At 54.8% G+C, this 19,813-nt stretch overlaps 1 protein-coding gene across 2 annotated transcripts; it reads left to right on the top strand.

Annotated features, from left to right (window-relative positions):
- Positions 1–883: 883 nt before the first annotated feature.
- On the top strand, positions 884–16,692 carry LOC125327274 (SITS-binding protein-like). 2 transcript variants are annotated; one of them, XM_048306652.1, is made up of 14 exons: positions 884–2,137; positions 2,647–2,823; positions 3,909–4,743; positions 5,182–5,329; positions 6,118–6,618; positions 8,533–8,704; positions 9,431–9,635; positions 9,726–9,876; positions 9,964–10,143; positions 10,556–10,821; positions 11,251–11,387; positions 13,532–13,653; positions 14,882–15,061; positions 15,844–16,692. In XM_048306652.1, exons 5-14 carry the CDS (start codon positions 6,160–6,162, stop codon positions 16,015–16,017), a joined length of 2,046 nt encoding a protein of 681 aa, XP_048162609.1. In that variant the 5' UTR covers positions 884–2,137; positions 2,647–2,823; positions 3,909–4,743; positions 5,182–5,329; positions 6,118–6,159; the 3' UTR covers positions 16,018–16,692. The 2 variants fall into 2 exon arrangements, with proteins under 2 accessions (XP_048162609.1, XP_048162608.1); XM_048306651.1 differs by lacking the exons at positions 884–2,137; positions 2,647–2,823; positions 3,909–4,743; positions 5,182–5,329 and having other exon boundaries at positions 5,355–6,618.
- Positions 16,693–19,813: the final 3,121 nt, after the last annotated feature.

Here is a 19,813-nt window from a genome sequence, read left to right as displayed (position 1 = left end):
CTCACCAGGGCTCCTGGCCCTGCCCGCTATAATTAGCACCAAACCTCATTAGAAGAGGCAGGGGCAGCTCTTCAGGACTGGTAATTGCTAATTACTGGAAGCCTCCAATGACTCTCCAGGGGCAGTTTCCTCTCCCTTATAAAGGAAGGTCTCGAGGATGCAGCATCCATTGGGGTGGGGAGAGGTTGTGGGAGGGGAATTCTGGGGGGCATAAATCCTAAATTCCTGTGGTGAGGGGTCTGCAGGGGTTGGGCAAGGGAGGGAGGAGGAAGGACAAAAACCAGAAGGAAAAGAAGAGGAAGAAGATGAGGAAGAAGAGGAAGGTCTGTGCCTCACCGGAGTGTCAGAGCCCCGGGCAGGTGAGTCCAGGCCAGGTCCCTGGAAAGGAGGTGCCCGGAGCTCCCTTGGAGCCCCTTGGAGGCACAGGTGGTTCCGTGGGGCTGTGGGACCTGCAGCCCCTCCCTGCCGAGCAGAGCAGTGCACTACAGCCGCACTTCAGGGGGCTCTGGGAAGGCAAGCCAGGAATGAGGGCCGGGGTCTGGTTTGCCTTGGAGCCCTCCCAAGAGAGCCACAAGCGCCCTCGGGGAGCGCCAGGCCTCAGGGCTGCCAACAGCTCCCGCAGGGAGCAGCGATGGACGGATGGATGGACGGAGCCGGGCTCTCCGTGCCCGTCCCCTGTGTGCCGCTGGGAAGTGCCACCTCTCTGCGGACACGTGGCTGTCCTCAGGGTTATCCTGCACCTTTCCAGCCTGCCGTGGCTCAGCTCCACGGGGAGAAGCTGAACGATTTAGGTCTCATCATCCAAACGGCATCTCCAGGGCTGGGATTGAATTTGGCAGCAGGCGGGCTGCAAATGTGCTCACCAGATTTCTGGGAAGCTTGGGAGAGGCAGATGAAGCAGAAAGGTCCTTTCCAAGAGCTCCCTCGCTGTGCTCACCCCCAGCAGCTCCCTGGCATGCCAGGCCCCCCCATTATCCCCCTTTGTCCCCTCTGCCAAGGGGTTTGCTGGAAAACCAAAATCCCGGGCTGAGGCTGTGGGGTGCAGCTGCTCTGTCTTCGCAGCTTTTGTCTTCGGCTGCGCCTTGTTTTAATTTTAAAAATAGAGCTTTGGGCCTTTTCGAAGGCTTCTCCTGGAGGAGCAGCACGTGGCCCTGGCCTCACAGCAGCCGTGTTCCTGGGAGCGGTGGGGACGGTGGAATTGCCAACAGCCTTTTCCAAGCAGGGAGATCCCAAACCAGAGTTCCCAAATCAGCACCCTCACCCCCCCTCTGAGGGATCTGAGCTCGGAGAAGGAACACTGAGGGTGTCTGAGTTAAGGTACCTGGGCTGGCTGTGGGAGTGCGGGGGGCTGAGTGCCCCATTACGGGGTTTTCCTCAGCAAGGCGGGCTCCCCTCTCTCCAGATGAGCAATTTTAGGGAATATTGTGTGTTTGGAATGTGGGTTTGGTGTCCCCAAAATATCAGGCTTTGCCTGAAGGGAAGAGGGGGGCAAGGGGTACATGGGGGCTGTTTCCATCCTATCGGCACCAACCAAAACTGGTGGCTGGAGCTGGTGACTTTCCAGCTGGAAAATTATCCATCCATGGATTATTTTGGGTGCTCCAGGCTGTTCCCCAGCCCCCTGTCTCCCCAAAACCTGATGCTCGATGTGAGACCCTCCCAAAATCCCGGACGGGCTTTGGATGGACCCAAAGAGCCCCTAAATCCAGGCGCTCCTGGTTTGTGGGACACAGCTGGGATGGGAAGGGACAATGGGCGCTTCCAAGGGCTGTTCCTGTTCATAAGGCCACGTTGTCACTGCAAGCCCTGCTGCTCGGCTCTTTTGCTTTACAAATAGCTGGAGAGTTCATGGAAATCTGGGATTGCTTTCCAGGAGGAAATCTGGCCTGAGATCTGGGGATGTAGGAACCACATCGCCCTTTTTGCCTTTTTTATTTTTTTTACTCCTTTTAAACTGAGCAACAGCTCAGCTCCAGTAAGGAGCCCAAAGCTCCCTAAGGCACGGAGAACTCCAGCACAGCCAAAGGCTTTTGCTGGCCCTGAAAGGCAAGGCTGGGAACTGCAAGGGGAAGGAAAACGCAAGGAGAACACCCACCACGGCGCATTGGCTGGTTTATTCCCGGGATGGATTCTGAAGGTATCTTTTCCCTTTGGATAAACTCTGGGAGTTAGATGGGATATCCACATCCATCCATGCTGGCAGCTTCGGGGAATCCACTCTGGTTCCTCACTGTGTCTCCCAGCTTGTAGATATCATGGATAAATGGACAAAAATGGGAGTTTGGTGTGGGCTTGTGAGGTACCGCAGGATCCATCCCCGCAGGGAGAGTTTTGGGATGAGGCTGCTCCCCACTGGGGAAAAGGGAGGAGGAATGCCAAGTCCTGGAGGCACTTTGCTGCTCCCACCAGTTTTCCTTTGCTCTTGGCCAACCCACACAGCTTTCCTGTATTTTTTTTTTTTTAATAATAATATTTAAGAAACCCCAAACCAGAAACCCCAGGAGGGCCTGGCTGGGAAGTTGTGGCTGTAACTGCTGGTGCTTAAAGGCTGTAGGAAAATATTGATGGAAAGGGCTGGGCCTTCCCAAGTGCAACCCCATAGAAGTGGAAAATCCCTGTGGCTCTCTGCACTCTCCCTTTTTCCAGGCAGCCTGAAAGGTGGCGACAGGGCTCTGGAAAGGAGTGTGATCCACAGGGCATGCAGTGATGGAAGCCTCTCCCGGGGACACTGACCCTAAATCCCAGTGGGAATAACTCTCAGTCCCTGTTTTGTGGGTGTTTCACCAAAAAGCTTAGATTCCCGAGCTCGGCTTGTGGATGCTGGTGAGTGAAACGTGTTTCCAGCCTCCCACTCCATCCCTTCCCTGGGCACTGTCCACCCGTAGGTGCCACATCCCAAACGGCCCGGCGAACCTGGAGTGCTGGCAAATCCCAGAATCCTGGAATGGTTTGGGTTGGAAGGGACCTTAAAGCCCATCCAGTTCCAGCTCCCGGCCATGGGCACGGACACCTCTCACCAGAGCAGGTTGCTCCTCAGCGACCTTGGAGCTTGGAAAGCCCTGCTGGATATAAAAAAGCAACCTCAAGGTCTTTCCATCTCTGAAAAGCAAGGAAGAGGGAAAAGATGCTCCATTTTGCACAGGAAGAGACTTTCAAATGTTTTAAAAAACCCCTCTGGAAGCAGAGGGGCAGGACAGCCTCCTGGAATCCAGGGAGCCACCCCAAAATGGTTTTTTTCCCCGTGACCTGTCAAGGCTAAGTGGTTTTTGTTGGCAGTGAGAGGAAGATGAAGGGAGGTTTCATTCTGCTCGTGGGAGCCAGTTCCCGCTGAGATTTGTGATGGGCAGGAAAGCTGATGGAACCATTCCTCCTCCCAAAAACCAGGAGTTCTGGGAGGGTGGGACAGGGCTTGGCCCAAACCCCCAGGCCATGTGCAGAGCTGGGGGGGCCAAACTTGCCCGAATATCGAGTTGTTGAAAGCTCCAGCAGGACTTTCCCCTGGGATTTGTGCTGCTTTTTAACAAAAGGGTTTTAAAACCATCCCCACTTCCTGCTACCCCACCTGGGTACAGCCCCCTCTCCCTGCTTATCCCAGCGCACCCGCGCCATCCCGGGGTTTCCCTAATCCCACCCTGCCATTCCACGGGTGGGATTTAATCTTGTGCCGTGTGAGAGAGCTTTGCCTTCAGCTGCTGCAGCCAAACAACCCCATCGGCTGCCCCCCTCCCAGCCCGCTTTGGGGTGGGAAACTGGGAATTGCCGATCCTTGTGCAGCTTTTGTGGCTTTTGGGTGCTGCTGCCACGTCCCTTTTTCTCCCCTGGACAGAGGATTAAACCTTCCTGGTGTACCAGGATCCCAGATCATCCCAAAGATCCCTCTTTTTCTCTCCTCTGCCCTGTTTCTGCAGGCTTTGCAGCCGAGCCAAGCCCTCCCCGGGGCGTGTGGATCTACGAAGCCTCGCCAAAGGTGGTAAATCCCACCCCAGTAATTCCATCGGCTCCGGCTAATGCTGTGGGGGAACAGCTCTGAATCCCCACAGGGTTTATGCACTGCTACTTGTTCCCCTTTTCCAGGTCACGGGGAGTGTTGAGCCCCTCAAGTGCCTGTAGCATCCCTGGTAGAAGGAACACCCCTTCTTCCTTCTTTGGTTTTTAATTTTTCCCTTTATTTTACCCAGTTTTGGGGTCCCCTGAGTCCACCACCTACAGCTCTCCTAACCACGTTCCCCAGCCCCTTTGGGATGGACATCACGGTCTCCTAGCTCATATCCAAGCTTTTTTCATCCTTTCTCCTTATCCTGGACCCACCTCCTCTCCTGCTCTGGAGTCCCCTCTTGCCCTGATGGGATCCACCATTTTTCCCTCCATCCAACACTGGATATTGCCCCTGCTGCAACGAAAAATTAATCCTGGAGAGCAAAAGCCCCTCTAGGGGCTTATTTGGGCCACAGATGGGAATTTTCCTGGTGGATTTGGGACTCTCCTGATGAGCAGCATCTGGGGCGAGCAGGGCTTTGGCCTTGGGATTGCTGGGGTTTTGCCTGGATGCAGGATGGGGAAATGCTTTTAAATCCCAAGTTTTTTATCTCTGGGCAGCCAACAGGTTGTAATATTGCTTGGAAAATCCAGGTCTTCCCTGATCACCTGTAGACAGGGTGAGATGAGCGTGAGTGGGGACTGGAGCATGGAGAAGTCAATGGAAATCTCAGATTTCCAGAGTTCTCGCACCGGCGGTGATTGCAGGTATCCTGGGAAGGGGCTTCCCTGTTGGTTTGGGTGCACCTTTAGCTGCAGCACCCATTTTGGCAGCCCTGGAGTTGATCTAAGGGGGGGCCAGTGGCTCCTGGGAAGTAGGAGCAGGGATAAAATCCCCCAAAATTGAATAGTAACAACAGCAAAAACCAAAGCAGGAGAATGAGGAGGCTCAGCACTCCCAGGGCTCCACGTGTGTGGATTCACACGGGTGTAGTAAAAGACTCAACCAGAGTCACCTCAGCAAACTGGCAAAAAATCCCTTTAAAATCATTCCCCTATAGATAAGAGCCTTTAAAAAGGAATGTTTTTAATGTCCTGCCCCTGCTGGGGATGCAGCCACCTGCGGCTACGTGCGGGCTGCAGGGGAGCAGGCGGGAGGGAGAGAGGGAGGGAGGGAGCTTGGCTTAAGTAACGCTCCTGGGTTAGTCTGGATCAAGTTCCTTCGGCTCCACGGGTCTCGGACGCGGCCAGGAGGAAAAGCTGCCCTGGGAAAGAGGAGGAAAACCTGCTGCTGGTGGGAAAAACACCGGGGACTCTTCGGGGGCCGCGACAGCATCCCTGAACCTGCTTTTAGGTAAGGGGGTGACGGGGACTGTAGGGGTGGCTGGGCTGTGCCAGGGGAGGTGGCACCATTCCCATCCTGCCATCGGGCAGCGGGATGGGGCCTGGGATACAGGGACAGGCCAGTGCCACCCCATGAAGGTGTCACCACGGGTGAGCCGGCGGAGCAGCAGGTTCCCTTGGGCTCGCCCAGCGCCCAGACCCTGCGCACGGGCGGTTTTGCTCTGTGCATTACCCCAACGCTTTTCCAGGGAAGAGAGAGAGGAGACGGAAAGAGGACGTTGCATCCCCTCCTTTCTCTACCCACCCTGGGATGTTTTCCTGCACCCCTGGCTGTTTGCTGCCGCTTCCAAACTGAGCGGGGAAGTGATGCCAAACCCCACGGAGCAGCGGGGGCTGGAGCGCGGCCCCGGTTCCCGTTGCCCGTGGCCCCGTCTCCCCGTCGGGCTCCGGGCCACGTGTGTCCTCCTCCTCCTCCTCCTCCTCCTCCTCCTCCTCCTCGGTGTCACTGGGTGCTGCTGGCTGCGCCAAGAGGCTGAGCCCCCGGGTTTGGGGGCTGAGCCACTGTCACCGAGCCCAGCAGTGGAGAAATTTACCGTGGAGGAAGCTGCAGAAGGGACTCCTCTTACCTCGGGATCAGGGCAGAGAGAACGGAGTTGCAGCTTTCCTTCTTTTAAACCATTTTTTAATTTAACTGGGTTTGGTGCATGCTTTTGGAGCTATCCCAGAGGATCTTTTGGAGCTATCCCAGAAGATCGTGTGGAGCTGTCCCAGAGGGTTTTCTTTCCTGTGCTGCTGCAGGAAGGCAGAGAAGCGGAGCCACAGCATCCCTGCGATCGCACCATGCCCCTCTCCCGCCACACCGGCCAAATCCCGGAGTCCACCTGGACCTTGGGCTTCAGGGAGATGACGGAGCCCTGGAAAGGCGCCGTGGGCTGCCTCGGCGTGGCCGTCTTCTTCGCCATGACCATCGGCATCATCTCGTGGCAGGCAGTGGAGCAGTCCCCGGAGGAGTGGGTGCTGCGGGGCCGGGATGCAGGGATGCTGTGGGAGCGCGGCCGCGGGGCGCTGCTGCTGCGGGCGCTGCCGGCCGGCCGGCCCGTGCTGGCCATCGCCGTGGGCAGCGTGCCGGCCACCGAGCCCCCGCCGCCCCGGGACCGCTGCTGGCACGACGGCGGCCAGTTCTGCTATTCCTGGGAGGAGGACGCCGAGCTCCGGCTCTCCCTGGAGCCGCCGGCAGCCCCCGGCACCGAGTGCTACGGCGTCCGCTGGACCCCGCTGCGCCCCGACTTGACCCTGAAGGTAACGGGGACACCCCTGCCCAGCTCCAAACCCTTGGGGATCCAGCAAGGGAGGGTCCGGCCTGACCGCAGTCCCCCAGCTCGGTTCTGGGGTCGCACTGTGGTCGCGGCTCCTGGAAGGTGCCGGGTGGGAAGAGTGTTTTGGAAGCATCGTGCCCTGAAGCTGAGCCCCAAAATCCCGTGGCGGTGCCACGTTGGTGACCCCGGGGTGGGAGAGCTGTGTTTATATGGAGACGGAGTAAATAACCACTGGAGATGACAATGCTGGCGAGAGCCTCGGGAAGGTCTCTTCCAGCACAGACACAATGGGCAGCTCCCGCGGGACGGGAATAATCCGTGTCTGCTGCTGCAAGCACTTACGGGGGCTTTATTTTTGGTATCGTTCCCTGCTTGCTCTCTCAGTTAAATAAAAGCAGACTCTGGGAAGGAGAAACGCTGTCAGAGCGGGCTGTCCAGTCATGGGGAGCCCTCAGAAGAGGGAAGGAAGCGGGATGGGATCCTGTGGGATGGAGGACTGTTCCCCTTTAGCCGTAAATCACCTGTTGGCACCGTTTGGGGTGGGTGGAAGGTGTTGCCTGAGCACAAACCCTGGGTCTCCTCCACTGACATTGGGGTGAGGCTTTTGAGAGGGTGAGACAGAACAGGCCTTTTCCCACTTTTTCAAAAAACCCAAACCATTGGAAAATATGATCCAGCGCAATCTGAGTTAAGAACAGACTGTTTTCCCCTCTTTCCCAGCTGGTGTAACGAGTTCAGCTGACACCTGGTACAGCTATTCCGAGCCTCCAGGGTTTCCACTTTAATAATTTACATCTCTTCTCCCCACCCCTCGGAGAGACTTAACCTCTCTGTGCCCCCGAGCTCAGGACTCCAGGAGGCTCCGAAGCCTTGGGATTGGGAATAAACATGGGGTGGGTTGAGTGGGGGGTCTCTGGGTCCCCCCTGCCCTCCCCAGCCCCCCTTCACGGCCCCGGATCTCCGGGCTTTCGGGGAAGCCCGTCCCACCTGGGAAGTCACGAGGACGCTAAGTCCTGCTGATCCCTCGATTTGGCAGAAAGGGGAAAGTTTGAGAGGCTTTGAAGTGAAAACTGATGGTTTCTGGCAGGAGGTGGGTCAAGGCTGGGGATGTCCCCCATCCCGGGGCCCTGTCAGGCCTAGGGGAAGTGCGCCAAATCTCCAAATGGAGTCTCTTGAGGGAAATTCTTGTTATCAGCCCTCCGGGGAAGAGGGAGGATGAGAGGAAGGGATGCCTTGGGAGAGAGGATGTGTCACCCTGTGGTGCCATCGAGGTGAAGGCTCAAGATGGGGCTAAAAGCTCTCTGTGAGAGCTTAGGTGGGGACAGCTGCACTTGAAGATTCGTCCCAGAATGTCTGGGGAAGGCAGCTGGAGAGGTTAATGTGTTTTTAAAGTAAAACAGAGGAAGGAGCTACCAGAGGAAAAAAACACCTAACGAAAAATAGCAACCAAATGAAAAACCTGACCAAACCAAAAAAACCCAAACAAGCCCAAATACACGTTTCCCAGCTGGGTTTCTGCAAGTGCCCTCAGCACATTTGAAAGCTGTTTCCTCGAATTTCCCCCTCTGTTGTCACTCCTGTCCCACAGCCACTCACACCTGCAGAGTCTCTTCGCTCAAACCTTTGCAGCATCTTTCCACCTGCGACTCAGAGGCGTTTGATAACCGTGGTGGGGAGCAGAAGTGGGATTGGCGTGGCAGTTTGCCTTTATTCAAGCTCCTCCAGCAAAACCTGGCAGGCTTTGGGGAGCAGGTCTTGCTTTTCCTTTGTTTTTAAATGAAACCATAATTTTACGCTGCAAAAGGGACACCTTCCACTAGCACAGTTTGTTCCAAGCCTGGCCTTCCTGCTCCCCGTGAGTATTCCCCGCTCTTTGACGATGCTTTCCTGGCTGCAGGATTGTTTTTCCATGGCCAATGTCTCCTGGTATGGAGGGCCAAGCATCCGTGCCCAGCGCTGGCCCCTCAACGACGCCGAGAGCCCCGCACAGCCCTTGGTCAGCGGCAACCTTGGCACAAACCCCGAGGGCTTCGGGCCTGTCCTGGAGAGGTACTTCCTGGGATCCACAGGTAACCACCTCCTTCCCTGTCCAGTGTCCAACAGCTTCAATCCCTGTGCTTCTCCACCCCCCACCTCCCCCCTAAAGCAGCTGTTTAAGAGCAGCGTCGATGTCTCTGGGAATAAAATATCCCACAAATGTGGGATATGGGCCCATGGGATGGATCCCACGCTGCCTCATCCCTGTGGGAGAGGCCGTGGTGCTGAAGCTGAGTGCCTCAGCATGGGGTGGCCCAAGTCACCCCGGGGATGTGCCATGCTCCTGGTGTGCCTGGTTTGTTTCTAAGCCCAGAGCTGTGCACATTGCTGCATCCCCAGCTCCACTCGAGCAGCTTCATGGCTCCCTGCTGCCAGTGTGGGATGCTGGATTCAGGCAGGAGTTCCGCTGTTGGTGTCATTGCTGGGGGGGATATTTAGGTTATTCTGCAGAGCACCAAACTTCAGGTATTACCCCAAATTCATCCAATGAGCTGCAGCTGCCCTGCACTGCTGAGGCCACTGAATGCCGAGCAAAAAGGCCACGAAAGGCAGAAATCCAGCCCTTGAAAGGCAATTTGGAGTCAACAAGGGAACTGCAGGAGCAGAGTGGGGATGGTTGGCACGGCTGGATCTGTGGTGGGATCAACCCGGGAGGCCTTGGCACCAGTCAGGCCCTGCCCCGCTCATCCCTGCGGCTCCCAGGACCGGGAGCAGCCGCGCGCTCGCCGAGCCACCATTTCCCCGCTTTTCCCCCGAAGGAGTGACGGTGACGGTGGCTCCCGACGTGCCCCTGCTCCTGTCTGTGGAGAGCCACAGGCAGTTCTGCCTGGAGACGCCGGCGGGCCGCGCGGAGCCCCTGCACTACCAGCTCTGCGTCAGCGCCGACATGGCGGCCGCCCGCCGGCACGCGGCCAGCGCTCCGGCAGGAGCGGCTCGGACACTGCCGGACACCGCGCTCCTGCCGTGAGTGCTCCTTCCCCTGACAGTGGGAACCCTTCCACATGTCCGGCTCGCTGTCCCAAGCACCTCACGAGGAATCTTCCCCCCCTGCAGGTCTCCGATCTGGCGGTACCACGGCCCGGAGGGTTCCGCCGCCAAAATCAAGCGAGGCCTGAGATCGCTGGTGAGGAGGCTGAAGCGGCATCGCCTTCAGGAGGGCGTCGTGGCCCTGGGGGAACGCGGCACCGCCGTCCTCGCCGCCGCGGTACGGCCGTCCTGCCGCCCTCCGGGCACACGGGGAGCGTGCGTTCCCTCCGCACAAAGGCCTTATTCCTGCCTTTCCCGCCCGCAGGACCTTGTGCCCTCGGAGCGCAGGAAGCGGCAGGCCCCGGCGCTGGTGGAGCCCCTGGAGCTCTCCATCACGCTGTCCCCGTACGCTGGCGTCACCTCCCCGCTCTTCCTGCGCTCCCTGCGCGGCGGCGAGGCCGCGGGATACTGGCTCAGCCGCCAGCCCCGACCCGGGGGCAGCTCGGTACGGGACCCCCTCAGCCCCCAAACCAAAATTAAAGCTGAACAAAGCCCCTCAGGTTTATCGTTCATCAAGGGACACAACCCGATCCCACTGTGCTGGGGCACAGCAGTGCAGGGGGAAGCAGCGTCTCTCCTCGCTCCTACGGAAGCAGTTTTAAAATTTCCACTTCCAAAAAAACGTTGCCAGTGTTCAGAAAACTCCTCAATTCAATTCTTTGTGGTCAGTTTCATTGTCAGACACTTCAGCACCAGCTCAGGGGTTTTAGGGGGGTTGAGGGAGGGTTTGCACCTTGATGTGCTGCACCATGGCGGCGCAGGGTGGGATGGGGGCAGCACAGCATCCCCCAGCCCTGCACCCCGGAATCAGCAGGATATTCTACGCATCCGACAGGGATTTCCATCCTCCTCCGCAGATCCCACTGCTGACCACCTGGAAAGGGCAGCTCTGCGCCCGCCTGAACGTCACCAGCGAGGCGGCGCTGGGTTGGTACCTGGCTCGTGCCCGGCGCCTGCAGCAAGCGCTGGGGGCCACCTACGTGGCCTTCGAGGGAGTCGAGGGCAATTCCTTCCTGGAGCAGGACGTCCCTGCTCCCGCCGAGCTGGCGGGTGACGGATACACCGAGGTGCTGGCAGCAGCGCTGGCAACGCTGGGCAATGGCACCATCAGTGCCGGGACCAGGTGGGCACCAGGGAGAGGCTTTGCTGGAGCTGATGGGCACAAGAGCTGCCAGGGGAGGGTTGAGCTGGTGCTTGGAATATGTTCTCGGTATTCCGAGATGTCTCTTGGCACCCAGGGAAGCGGTGAGGAAGTGGGCTAGGGCAGCGTGTTGGAGTCAATGATCCTTGTGGGGTCTGAGGGCGGGGAGGCCCTGGCACAGGGTACCCATCCCTGGAAGTGTCCGAGGCCAGGTTGGACGGGGCTTGGAGCAACTTGGGATAGTGGGAAGTGTCCCTGCCCAGGGTAAGGGGTGGCACTGGATGGGCTTTAAGGTCTCTTCCCACCCAAACCATTCCAGGACTCTAATCTGGCCCCAGTGACTCCCAAGCCAGCTGGGCATCATGGAATTCCGGCTCTAAGCACCTTGAAGGGTTTGTGTTGTTTCCCCAGATCCAGTCACCTCCCACTGTTTGTCCAGATGAGCCCGCTGCGCTCCGACTGGAGCCATGCGGGGCTGAAGGGGCTCATCCCCTCCGTGCTGCACTACAGCCTCCTGGGCTACAACTTCTTCATCCCTGATGCAGTAGGTAAGGATTGATTTTCCAGTTTTCCCCCCTATTTCTGGCTCTCTGCAGTGAATTTTGCAGCCTTTTTCCAGGCACGGGAGGTACATTTGCACCTTAGGTGTGCTGTGGGAAGGCTTGGAGCGTTTTGCTCCCCACTTTTCTGTGGTGATGGCTTGATTGGGATGAATGTTAGCAGGGAAAAAAGTGAGGAACTAAAAACAAAAGGACATGCTCTAAATACTGCCAGGCAGCTCCAGCAGCAGCCAGGTCTCTTGGGATGCACTTCCCAGAGTTCCACCACAGCCCACCCGTGAGGGGCTTGGCTTGGGCTAAATCCCACCTGGCACAGCCTGGATCCACATCCCCAGGCTCCTGGCTGGGGAATGGATGTTCCTGAAACCCCAGCAGCTCTGCTCCAAGCCTGCATTTCTGCTCTGAAGCAAAATGGCTGGAGAAATCCTGAAATAAAAACATTGTAAGAGGGCAAGAAACAACCTCTAATCAGGGCCAAGGGGATCCATTTCCCCTTTTCTTGGAGCTGATGGAATTACTGGTGGTTAAAACATGCCCTGAACGGGCAGGGGCTGTGCAGGAAGTGTCAGACACGGAGAGTTGAGCTAAACAACAACCCTGAAATAGGAGTTGAGAGCAGTATTTCAATTTAGCCTCTATTTTTAGCCTGTTTTCCTTAGAAAATGAGGCTCAAGCAATCCCAGCATGGGAGTTTGCTTCCCAAAGAGGTGCTGGAGCCCTTGGTTTGGATGAATGGGAGCACAGATCCCCCTGCACAGAGATAGTGGGGCAGTTTGCTGCCAGGGGTTGTGTTCCAGCAGCCTGGGAGCCGCAAGAGTTGGGAAAAGCCTCTGGAGGAAATGGGCATTTGTGGATGGCTGGGTGAGCCCTTGGGGCGTTGGTGCCATTTCCAGGGAAGCCGTGCCAGGTTTTTGGAGCAATGGCTCCCAGGGATGCCCTGGCTCCCAGGGGTGCTTTAGGCACTGGAAGTGATGCCTTGAGAGGCCACCTAAAAAACAGAGACTAGACAGGAGTAAGGGAATAAGGCAGGTATTTATTTGAAAGGCCTTCATCAAAGGCACCCCTGGGGGCCAGAGGCCACTGCCAAGATGGACCCCAAGATGGACAACGGGTCACGAGTTCTTCACACTTTTGTAGGTTTGGATCATTTACACAGCAGGGTTAATTCTCCAATTAAAGCTTCAGTTCTATGATGTAATTCCCCTCAGCTCGCCCCCCTTTAGAGGCTTTGGTTTATACTTTTTGGGCCTAGGATGGTCTGGGTGTCCTTTGAGAGCAGGCCTGGAGAGGTTTCGTTATGTCTGCCTAGCACAAGAGAGCAGAAGTGAACAGGCTCCAAGGAACTCCAGAGTTACACACCAGGCAGTGCAGGATTTGAAGAACACGAAAGTTAAAACCCAAGGTGTAGGAACCCAGAGTGCCGAGAATATTTCTCTGCCTGTTTTTAAGGGTTCTTACCCCCCTGAACAACGCTGTTTTAGCTTCAAACCTTGGAAAAAATTACCAACAGTCAGACAAGAAGTAGAAAATACAGTGGTGTGAATTAGGTGATAGACTACTGTGTAAGATTGCCACAGGGTGAAAAATTTAGAGGTTTTAGGCTTCTCTTTGTAGTAAGTAGATAAGAGTAAAAAATATCAAAATGGAGGATTGTTGTTGTTCTCTAAACCTTCTTCTTCTTCTACTACTCCCTGTTCTGCAGTAAAAGTAGTTTGGAATGATTGGATAGAGAATTCTGCAGTTCCTGCCCGTGTTACTGAATAATTGGTAGGAAAGTGAAAATAATGTGCGTTTTTAGTAACTATTGGTTAAAATATCTTTAAAAGCTGTGTAAATCTGGATAACTCAAGCTCACTCCTGCTTTTCTGTGCTCTATGCTGTACCTGGCTCACGCTAGTGGCTCTGTTCCTCTGATAAGACTTAATAAACAACTATCTGGAAGCATTGAAACTAAAGGAAAAGTCTCTGTTGAAACTCTTTGCAAGGACTTTCAGCAAATTCTCTCCCATCAGGAGGGACTTGATTTACGGCACAGTTCAGTGTCACCAAGGCATCAGAAGGGGCTCTGAGGTCTCCCAAGAACCTTCTCCTGCCACGTGAGGCCCTCACTCAGCCCTGTGGTGTTCCCACAGGAGGGAGCGTGGCCGGAGCCACCCCGCAGGACCCGGAGCTATTTGTGAGGTGGCTGCAGATTGTGACATTCCTGCCCGTGATGGCCTTTGGGACCCCGCCCTGGCTCTGCTGTGATGCCTGGGTACGTATCCCACACCCCAGACGGGAGGACACCGGGACCCTGACATGGCCAATGCCCCCAAAAGCCATGGAAGGCCTGGCGGGGGTCACCTGCTGGCTGCTGTCCTCAGCTTTGCATGAAGTGGGAATAAATCCATTATCAGTGGGTTTAGATTCAAGTACCAGTGGATGGAAATCCAATGGGTTTGTATCCGTTATCAGTGGATTTAACTATACTTCAATTCAATGGATTCATACGCGTTATCGGAGGAATTTAAATCAAATTGATTAAGGCCCTTTATCAACGGATGTAAATCCATTTAAATACAATTAATTAATATCCATTATCGATAGATGTAAATGCATTTAAATCCAATGGGTTTGTATTCATGATCAATGGAGCTAAATTCACTTAAATCCAATGGACTCACATCCATTTTCAATGGGTTTAAATCTATTTAAATCCAATGGGTTTATATATTTTATCAATGGATGTAAATACATTTAAATTCAGTGAATTAATATCCATTATCAATAGATGTAATTCCATATAAATCCATGGGTTTATACTCATTACCAAGAGATTTAAATACATTTATATCCAATGGATTCATGTTCAATATAAATGGATTTAAATCCATTTAAATCCAATGGATTTATATTCACTATCAATAGATTTAAATCCAGTTAAATCCAATGGGTTTATAGTCACTATCAATAGCTTTAAATCCATTTAAATCCAATGGGTTTATATTCATTATCAATAGACTTAAATCCATTTAATTGAAATGGATTCATGTTCAATATAAATGGATTTAAATACATTTGAATCTAATAGAGTCATAACTATTATCAGTGTATTTAAATCCATTTAAATCCAACAGATTTATATTCATTAACAACAGATTTGAATAGATTCAATGTATTCGTATCACAATCAATAGATTTTAATCCAGCAGATTTATAACAATTACCAATGGATTTAAAGCCATTTAAACCCAATTGATTTATGTCTGTTATCCATGGATTTAAATGTGTCACCAATGGATTTATATCCAAATCAATTAATATCCAATATCAGCCCCATTTGCACCGTAACGCGATCAGGACATTCCAATTCTGTAATTTCTCTTCCCAAGGGGATATATATTTTACTTTTACATTTTCAGTGCTTTATTTTTGGGTTTTCCCTGCCTGCTTTGCTGTTTCCCGGACGTTGGGCTCCTCACAGATTTGTCTCCGACCTGCAGGTCGTGAATCTGACCCGCCAGTGCATCCAGAGGCACCAGGACTTCGTTGTGCCGCTGCTCCTAAAATACAGTGAGGAGTGGCAGAGTTTGGGATACCCCATCTTCCGGCCTGCCTGGTGGCTCAGCCCCATGGATCCAGTCGCCTTCACCATAGAGGATGAGTTTCTCATTGGAGATGAGGTGGGAATTCGGCGTGATTCCTGTAAATCCAGCTCTGCCTACGAGTACAAACCAGGGCTTGGAAGTGGGAAGATTTAAATCCAAGCCAAAGCAGCTGGGGTTTGTGGGGTTGGGGTTTTTGCTTTTTGGAAAAGCTTGGCCTTCCTCATGAAACTCTTATTTAGGGCCCTGAAACCCTCCATCAGCTTTGGAAGTGAAATGATTTAGCAGGGATAAATAGTCTCAGAATGCTGGGAACCGCTTTTCCCATAAAACAAGGGGAAAAAACACTCCCTGAAGGTGGGATTACATTGGCTGTCACTGGGGAGGAGGTTTTGCAAGAAACACACATTTCTGATGGTTTTTTTCATTCTGGTTTTCCAAAATATGAACTGGACAGAATCTTGGGGCTGCTGCAAGCAGGGATGATCCCAATCCTGTCAAAGGACTCTCACTGCACTGCGTTAATGGTTTTAAACTGACAGAAGGCAGGGATAGATGGAATTGGGAAGGAATTCCCTGTGAGGGTGCTGAGGCCCTGGCACAGGGTGCCCAGAGGAGCTGGGGCTGCCCCTGGATCCCTGGAAGTGTCCAGGGCCAGGCTGGATGGGACTTGGAGCAACCTGGGCTAGTGGAAGGTGTCCCTGCCCACGGCAGGGGGTGGAACTGGATGATTTTTAAGGTCCCTTCCCACCCAAACCATTCCAGGATTCCCTGATGACCGTCACATCTCCACACATCCACCCTGGCTAATCCTCCCTCTGCTGAAGTTCTTTTTTCTGTCTTCTTCTTTTCCCTTGCAGGTCCTGGTTGCCCCAATAACAGAAAAGGGACAAACATGGAGGGATATCTACCTGCCGGGAGAGGGGCACCTCTGGCTGGACACCAACACTGCCCGAGTGTTTGATGGAGGCACCACCCTCAGGAATTACTCTGCCAGCCTGGCCGAGGTGCCAGTGTTTGTGAAGACCTCCTGAGCCCAGGCTGGGCAGCTTGCCACAGACACCTCCGGGGGCAGCGCTGCCCGCAGGCGCTCGCTCTCCCCCCTCAGACTTCCAGCCTCTTTGCACTTCTCCAAGACCCTTTTTTTTTTGTTTCAGTCTTTCTTGTTTTGTTTTTTTGGTGGGTTTTTTTGTTGTTGGTTTTTTTTTTTTTTTGTTCGTTTTGGGTTTTTTTATTATTTCAGCAGAAATTGTCTGGATTTCCCTACTCATTGTTATCCCAAAATAGTGGCTCTGCCACCAACATCCCTCCACACCGAATGCTGCATTTTTCCAGGGTTTCCCCGGTGAAATGTTTGTGTGTGTGTGTGTGTGTGTGTTCAGGTGGGCACATCCAGCATTTCCAGGCCCCTGGCACCATGCTCAGAGAGGCAGGGAGTGGATTTCCCAGGAGACAAATGAACACCAGCTTATACCTGAGGGGAAGTTTTGTATTTAATGAAAAAATTAAATCCAGGGAAAAATTACCAGGATAGTTTTGGTGCTGTGTGTAGCCACCTCCTGTGCCGAGCAATGCTTCTCCCACCTGAGGCTGTGAGTGGTTTCTAGGTAGCAAGAGCCCACATTTGGAGTATATTTGAGAAAAGGAGTGAATTCCAGGTGGATTTGAAGCAGGTTTCTGTGGAAGAAAAATAAACTTGATCAAGCAGAGGAGTGGCTCTACCAGAGCATGATGTGGATATCGAGGATCCTTGCCCACCTCCTGTGTGCCCCAGCTTCTGCTTTTCAGCAGTTGTTGGATTTTATGGCTTTTTCCCAATTATTTCTTGCAGTGCAAGAGGGATCCAGTGTGACCAGCCTCCTTCCATCCAGCAGACAACGTATCCATAGGGAAAATCCACGTCCCACGTGCTGAGCAAGCATTTAGGGAGATGATCAGCTATGCTGATCCCCCAAATTAGAGATCAATGGGACATTGCAGGTTAGTAGGGTGCTTCCAAAGGCTGGCATTTGGGGACAGGGGCTGGATGACAGCTGGGAGGGAAGTTTAGGGCAAGTTTTGGCCCTGGAGCCGGGCTCGGGCACCTCCAGCACTGAATTGTATCAGCCACACCTTGGGTTTCTGGGGAAAATATTCCTGCACCAAGCTGTGGCTCCGCTGAAAAAATGCTAACGGGTACTAACTTCTCCCAGCAAAGTTTCCCTGGATAAAACTGAAGGGAAAGCAAAGGCAAAATCCAAATCAGGTTCAGCCACGGAAAGGCTGAGAGGGCATGGAGAGGGGAAGAGCCCCTCAGCTCCTTCCTTGATCCACAGAGGCACTTGGGGCTGGGGGGAGCTCAGAGAGGGAAAGGATGAGGCTCATGAGGGCAATCCAAGGGCCTGGAGTGCTCCAAAATACCTGTGGAGGCTCCTGAGATGGCAGAAAACACAAAGGGAAAGAAAGGAAGTGCTGGCACAAGCGGCATTTGTTTATTTGCAGCGAGTCAAGCCCTGGAACAGGATGTCCAGGGGGGATCTGGTGGCTCCATGCTGGGAGATCACCAAAGCCTGGCTGGACACCCCAGGCTGTGTCCGAGCGTGGCATTTCCCATTTTGGGAGGGTGGGCTACCTGTCCCTGCGCCGGTGCCGGCTCCTCCCTGAGGAGCCCGGGATGTCCTGCTGGGACCTTGGAGCTCGTCCCCGCTCAGCATTCCACCTCCTCCAGTGTCTCTGCCTTCTGGAGCGGCTGTGGGGCACCGTTTCCTCGGAGCTTGTCTGGCTGTCCTGGCCTCTCCTGTGGGATCTGCCCCGGGTTCGGCTCCTTGTCCTGTGCTGGTGCCCGGAGGAATCAGAGTCTTCCCACTGGTGTCTCTCGCTCCTCCCTGAGGGGACATCGTGTTGGGGCATGGGAGTGTGTCTGCCATCAGCATTCCAGCTCCTCCGGCGCCTCTGCCTTGCGGAGTGGTCGTGGGAGCCTGTCCGGGTGTCCTGGTCTCTCCTGGAGGATGTACCCTGTCTCCTCTCCCGGCTGTGGGAACGCTCCCTGCCCCTGCTCCACCTGCGGTGGCCCCGCGACCGTTCCTGCTGGCTCCACGATCTGCGGGAGCTGCACCGGGACTGACTTCCCCGTGAGGAGGCCGGGATGTCCCACTCAAACCTTGGAGCTCGTCCCTCTCCACGTGTGTCCTCCCAAGCCCTTCTCTGCTGCCACCACCTCCTCCTCGGGGAGTCGCTGCCTTGGCTGTGCCGAGACTGCCAGCGGCCATCGCGAGGCCACCGCGTGGATCTCCTTTGCCTCCTCTCCCAGGGCCTGCCGCGTCCGAAGTGTCCGGAGCAGCTCCATGGCTGCCATGTGGAGTGACCGCGCCATCTCCGCTTGCTGCTGTACACCCGGTCCTGCACCTCGTGGTACAGGGCCACGTGCTGGGGGTAGGGGTGCCAGGTGGGCCGCTGGCACCGCGGGCACACGGCCTCGCCCAGGCTCCAGTCCCACAGGCACAGCTGGCAGAAGCAGTGCTGGCACGAGCTGGAGCACGCGGTGCTGATGTCCCGGCACTCCGGGCACACGGGATCCTCCCGGTTGTTGTCCTGCGGCGCGGCCGGGGCGGCCTGCCTGGTGTTGGCAGCAGAGGTGCCCGGCTCTGGAGTGTCCTCCCTCGATGACATCTGGCCCTGCAAGAGGCACAAAGCCTGTCTGCAGGAACCTCTCCCCAAAAACCCCACAGCTCCTCGTCCCTCCGGGGCTGTCCCACACCTCAGCAGCGGGGCTGTGGTGGGGCTGGAACAGCGGTGTTTTCATCCCACAGGTCTCACCATGGGATTGCGGCTCTGTGCCCCTGTCCTGCTTCTGTGACGAGGCCCATGTCCTGTGGCTGCTGTGCCGTCACTGATGGTGATGTCACAGAGGGCCACTGTTGAGGCGTGGGACGGCCCGAAGGAATGAGGTGCTGTGCATGGGTTTAGGGACAGGTGTCAGCGGATAAATTTTGTGTCTTGCAGGGCAAGAAGGCGTCACAGGAGGGGAACCCAGAGGGGATCCTCAGGGGGAGGCCACAGGAGGTGCCCAAGGTGGCACCACAATGGCCACAGGTGGCCTCGGCACACCCAGGGCTACCACTCATCAGGAACTGGAGGGTTAGGACGAGGGGAATGGCTCCAAGCTGGAAAAGGGGAAATTTAGGTGGAATGCTGGGAAGAAACTCTTCTCTGTGAGGGAGGGGAGGCCCTGGCACAGGGTGCCCGAGAAGCTGTGGCTGCCCCAGCCCTGGAAGTGTTCCAGGCCGGGTTGGACAGGGCTTGGAGCAACCTGGGATCATGGAACTGGATGACCTTTAAGGTCCCTTTGAGCCAAACCATTCCAGGATTCTCGTCAAGAAGAGGGAGGTGGCAGTGGAGCAGGGCTTGGAACAACACCGACAATGCCTTCAGTCTGCAGTCTGAGAGCTGAGGCTCTGCTTGGCTGAGGCTCCGTGGGGACGGACCAGGAATCTTCCAGTGTATTGCACTACCTCTCTGAAACAGTTCATTTTGCTGGATGCGTGGCTATCAAGTTTGCTCCGTGATCTCAGGTTTGTTGCCATTGTTGATAAAGGTAAGGTAAGTAATCTTCAGCCACGAGGACACAAATCCTATCAGAATAAAGGAATAAGGGATGAAAAATCCCATCACCTGTGCATGGCAATAATCGGATAGGCTTTCTTCTACAGTGCTCCCGTTTTAGAGCAGTGGGGGGAAAGGGAGGTATCTTAGATCAGTAAGAAGACAAGAATTTCCCAAGGAGCTGTGCCTTGAGCTGAGACGGATGCATTTTTGGGGACAACAAAAACAAGTATGTTTTTGGGAACGCGC

This window comes from Corvus hawaiiensis, chromosome 6, assembly GCF_020740725.1.
Source record: "Corvus hawaiiensis isolate bCorHaw1 chromosome 6, bCorHaw1.pri.cur, whole genome shotgun sequence".
In the NCBI taxonomy this organism is placed as follows: Eukaryota; Metazoa; Chordata; class Aves; order Passeriformes; family Corvidae; genus Corvus; species Corvus hawaiiensis.
The sequence above is the reverse complement of the archived record's forward strand: the minus strand, read 5'-3'. Positions and strand labels throughout refer to the sequence as shown.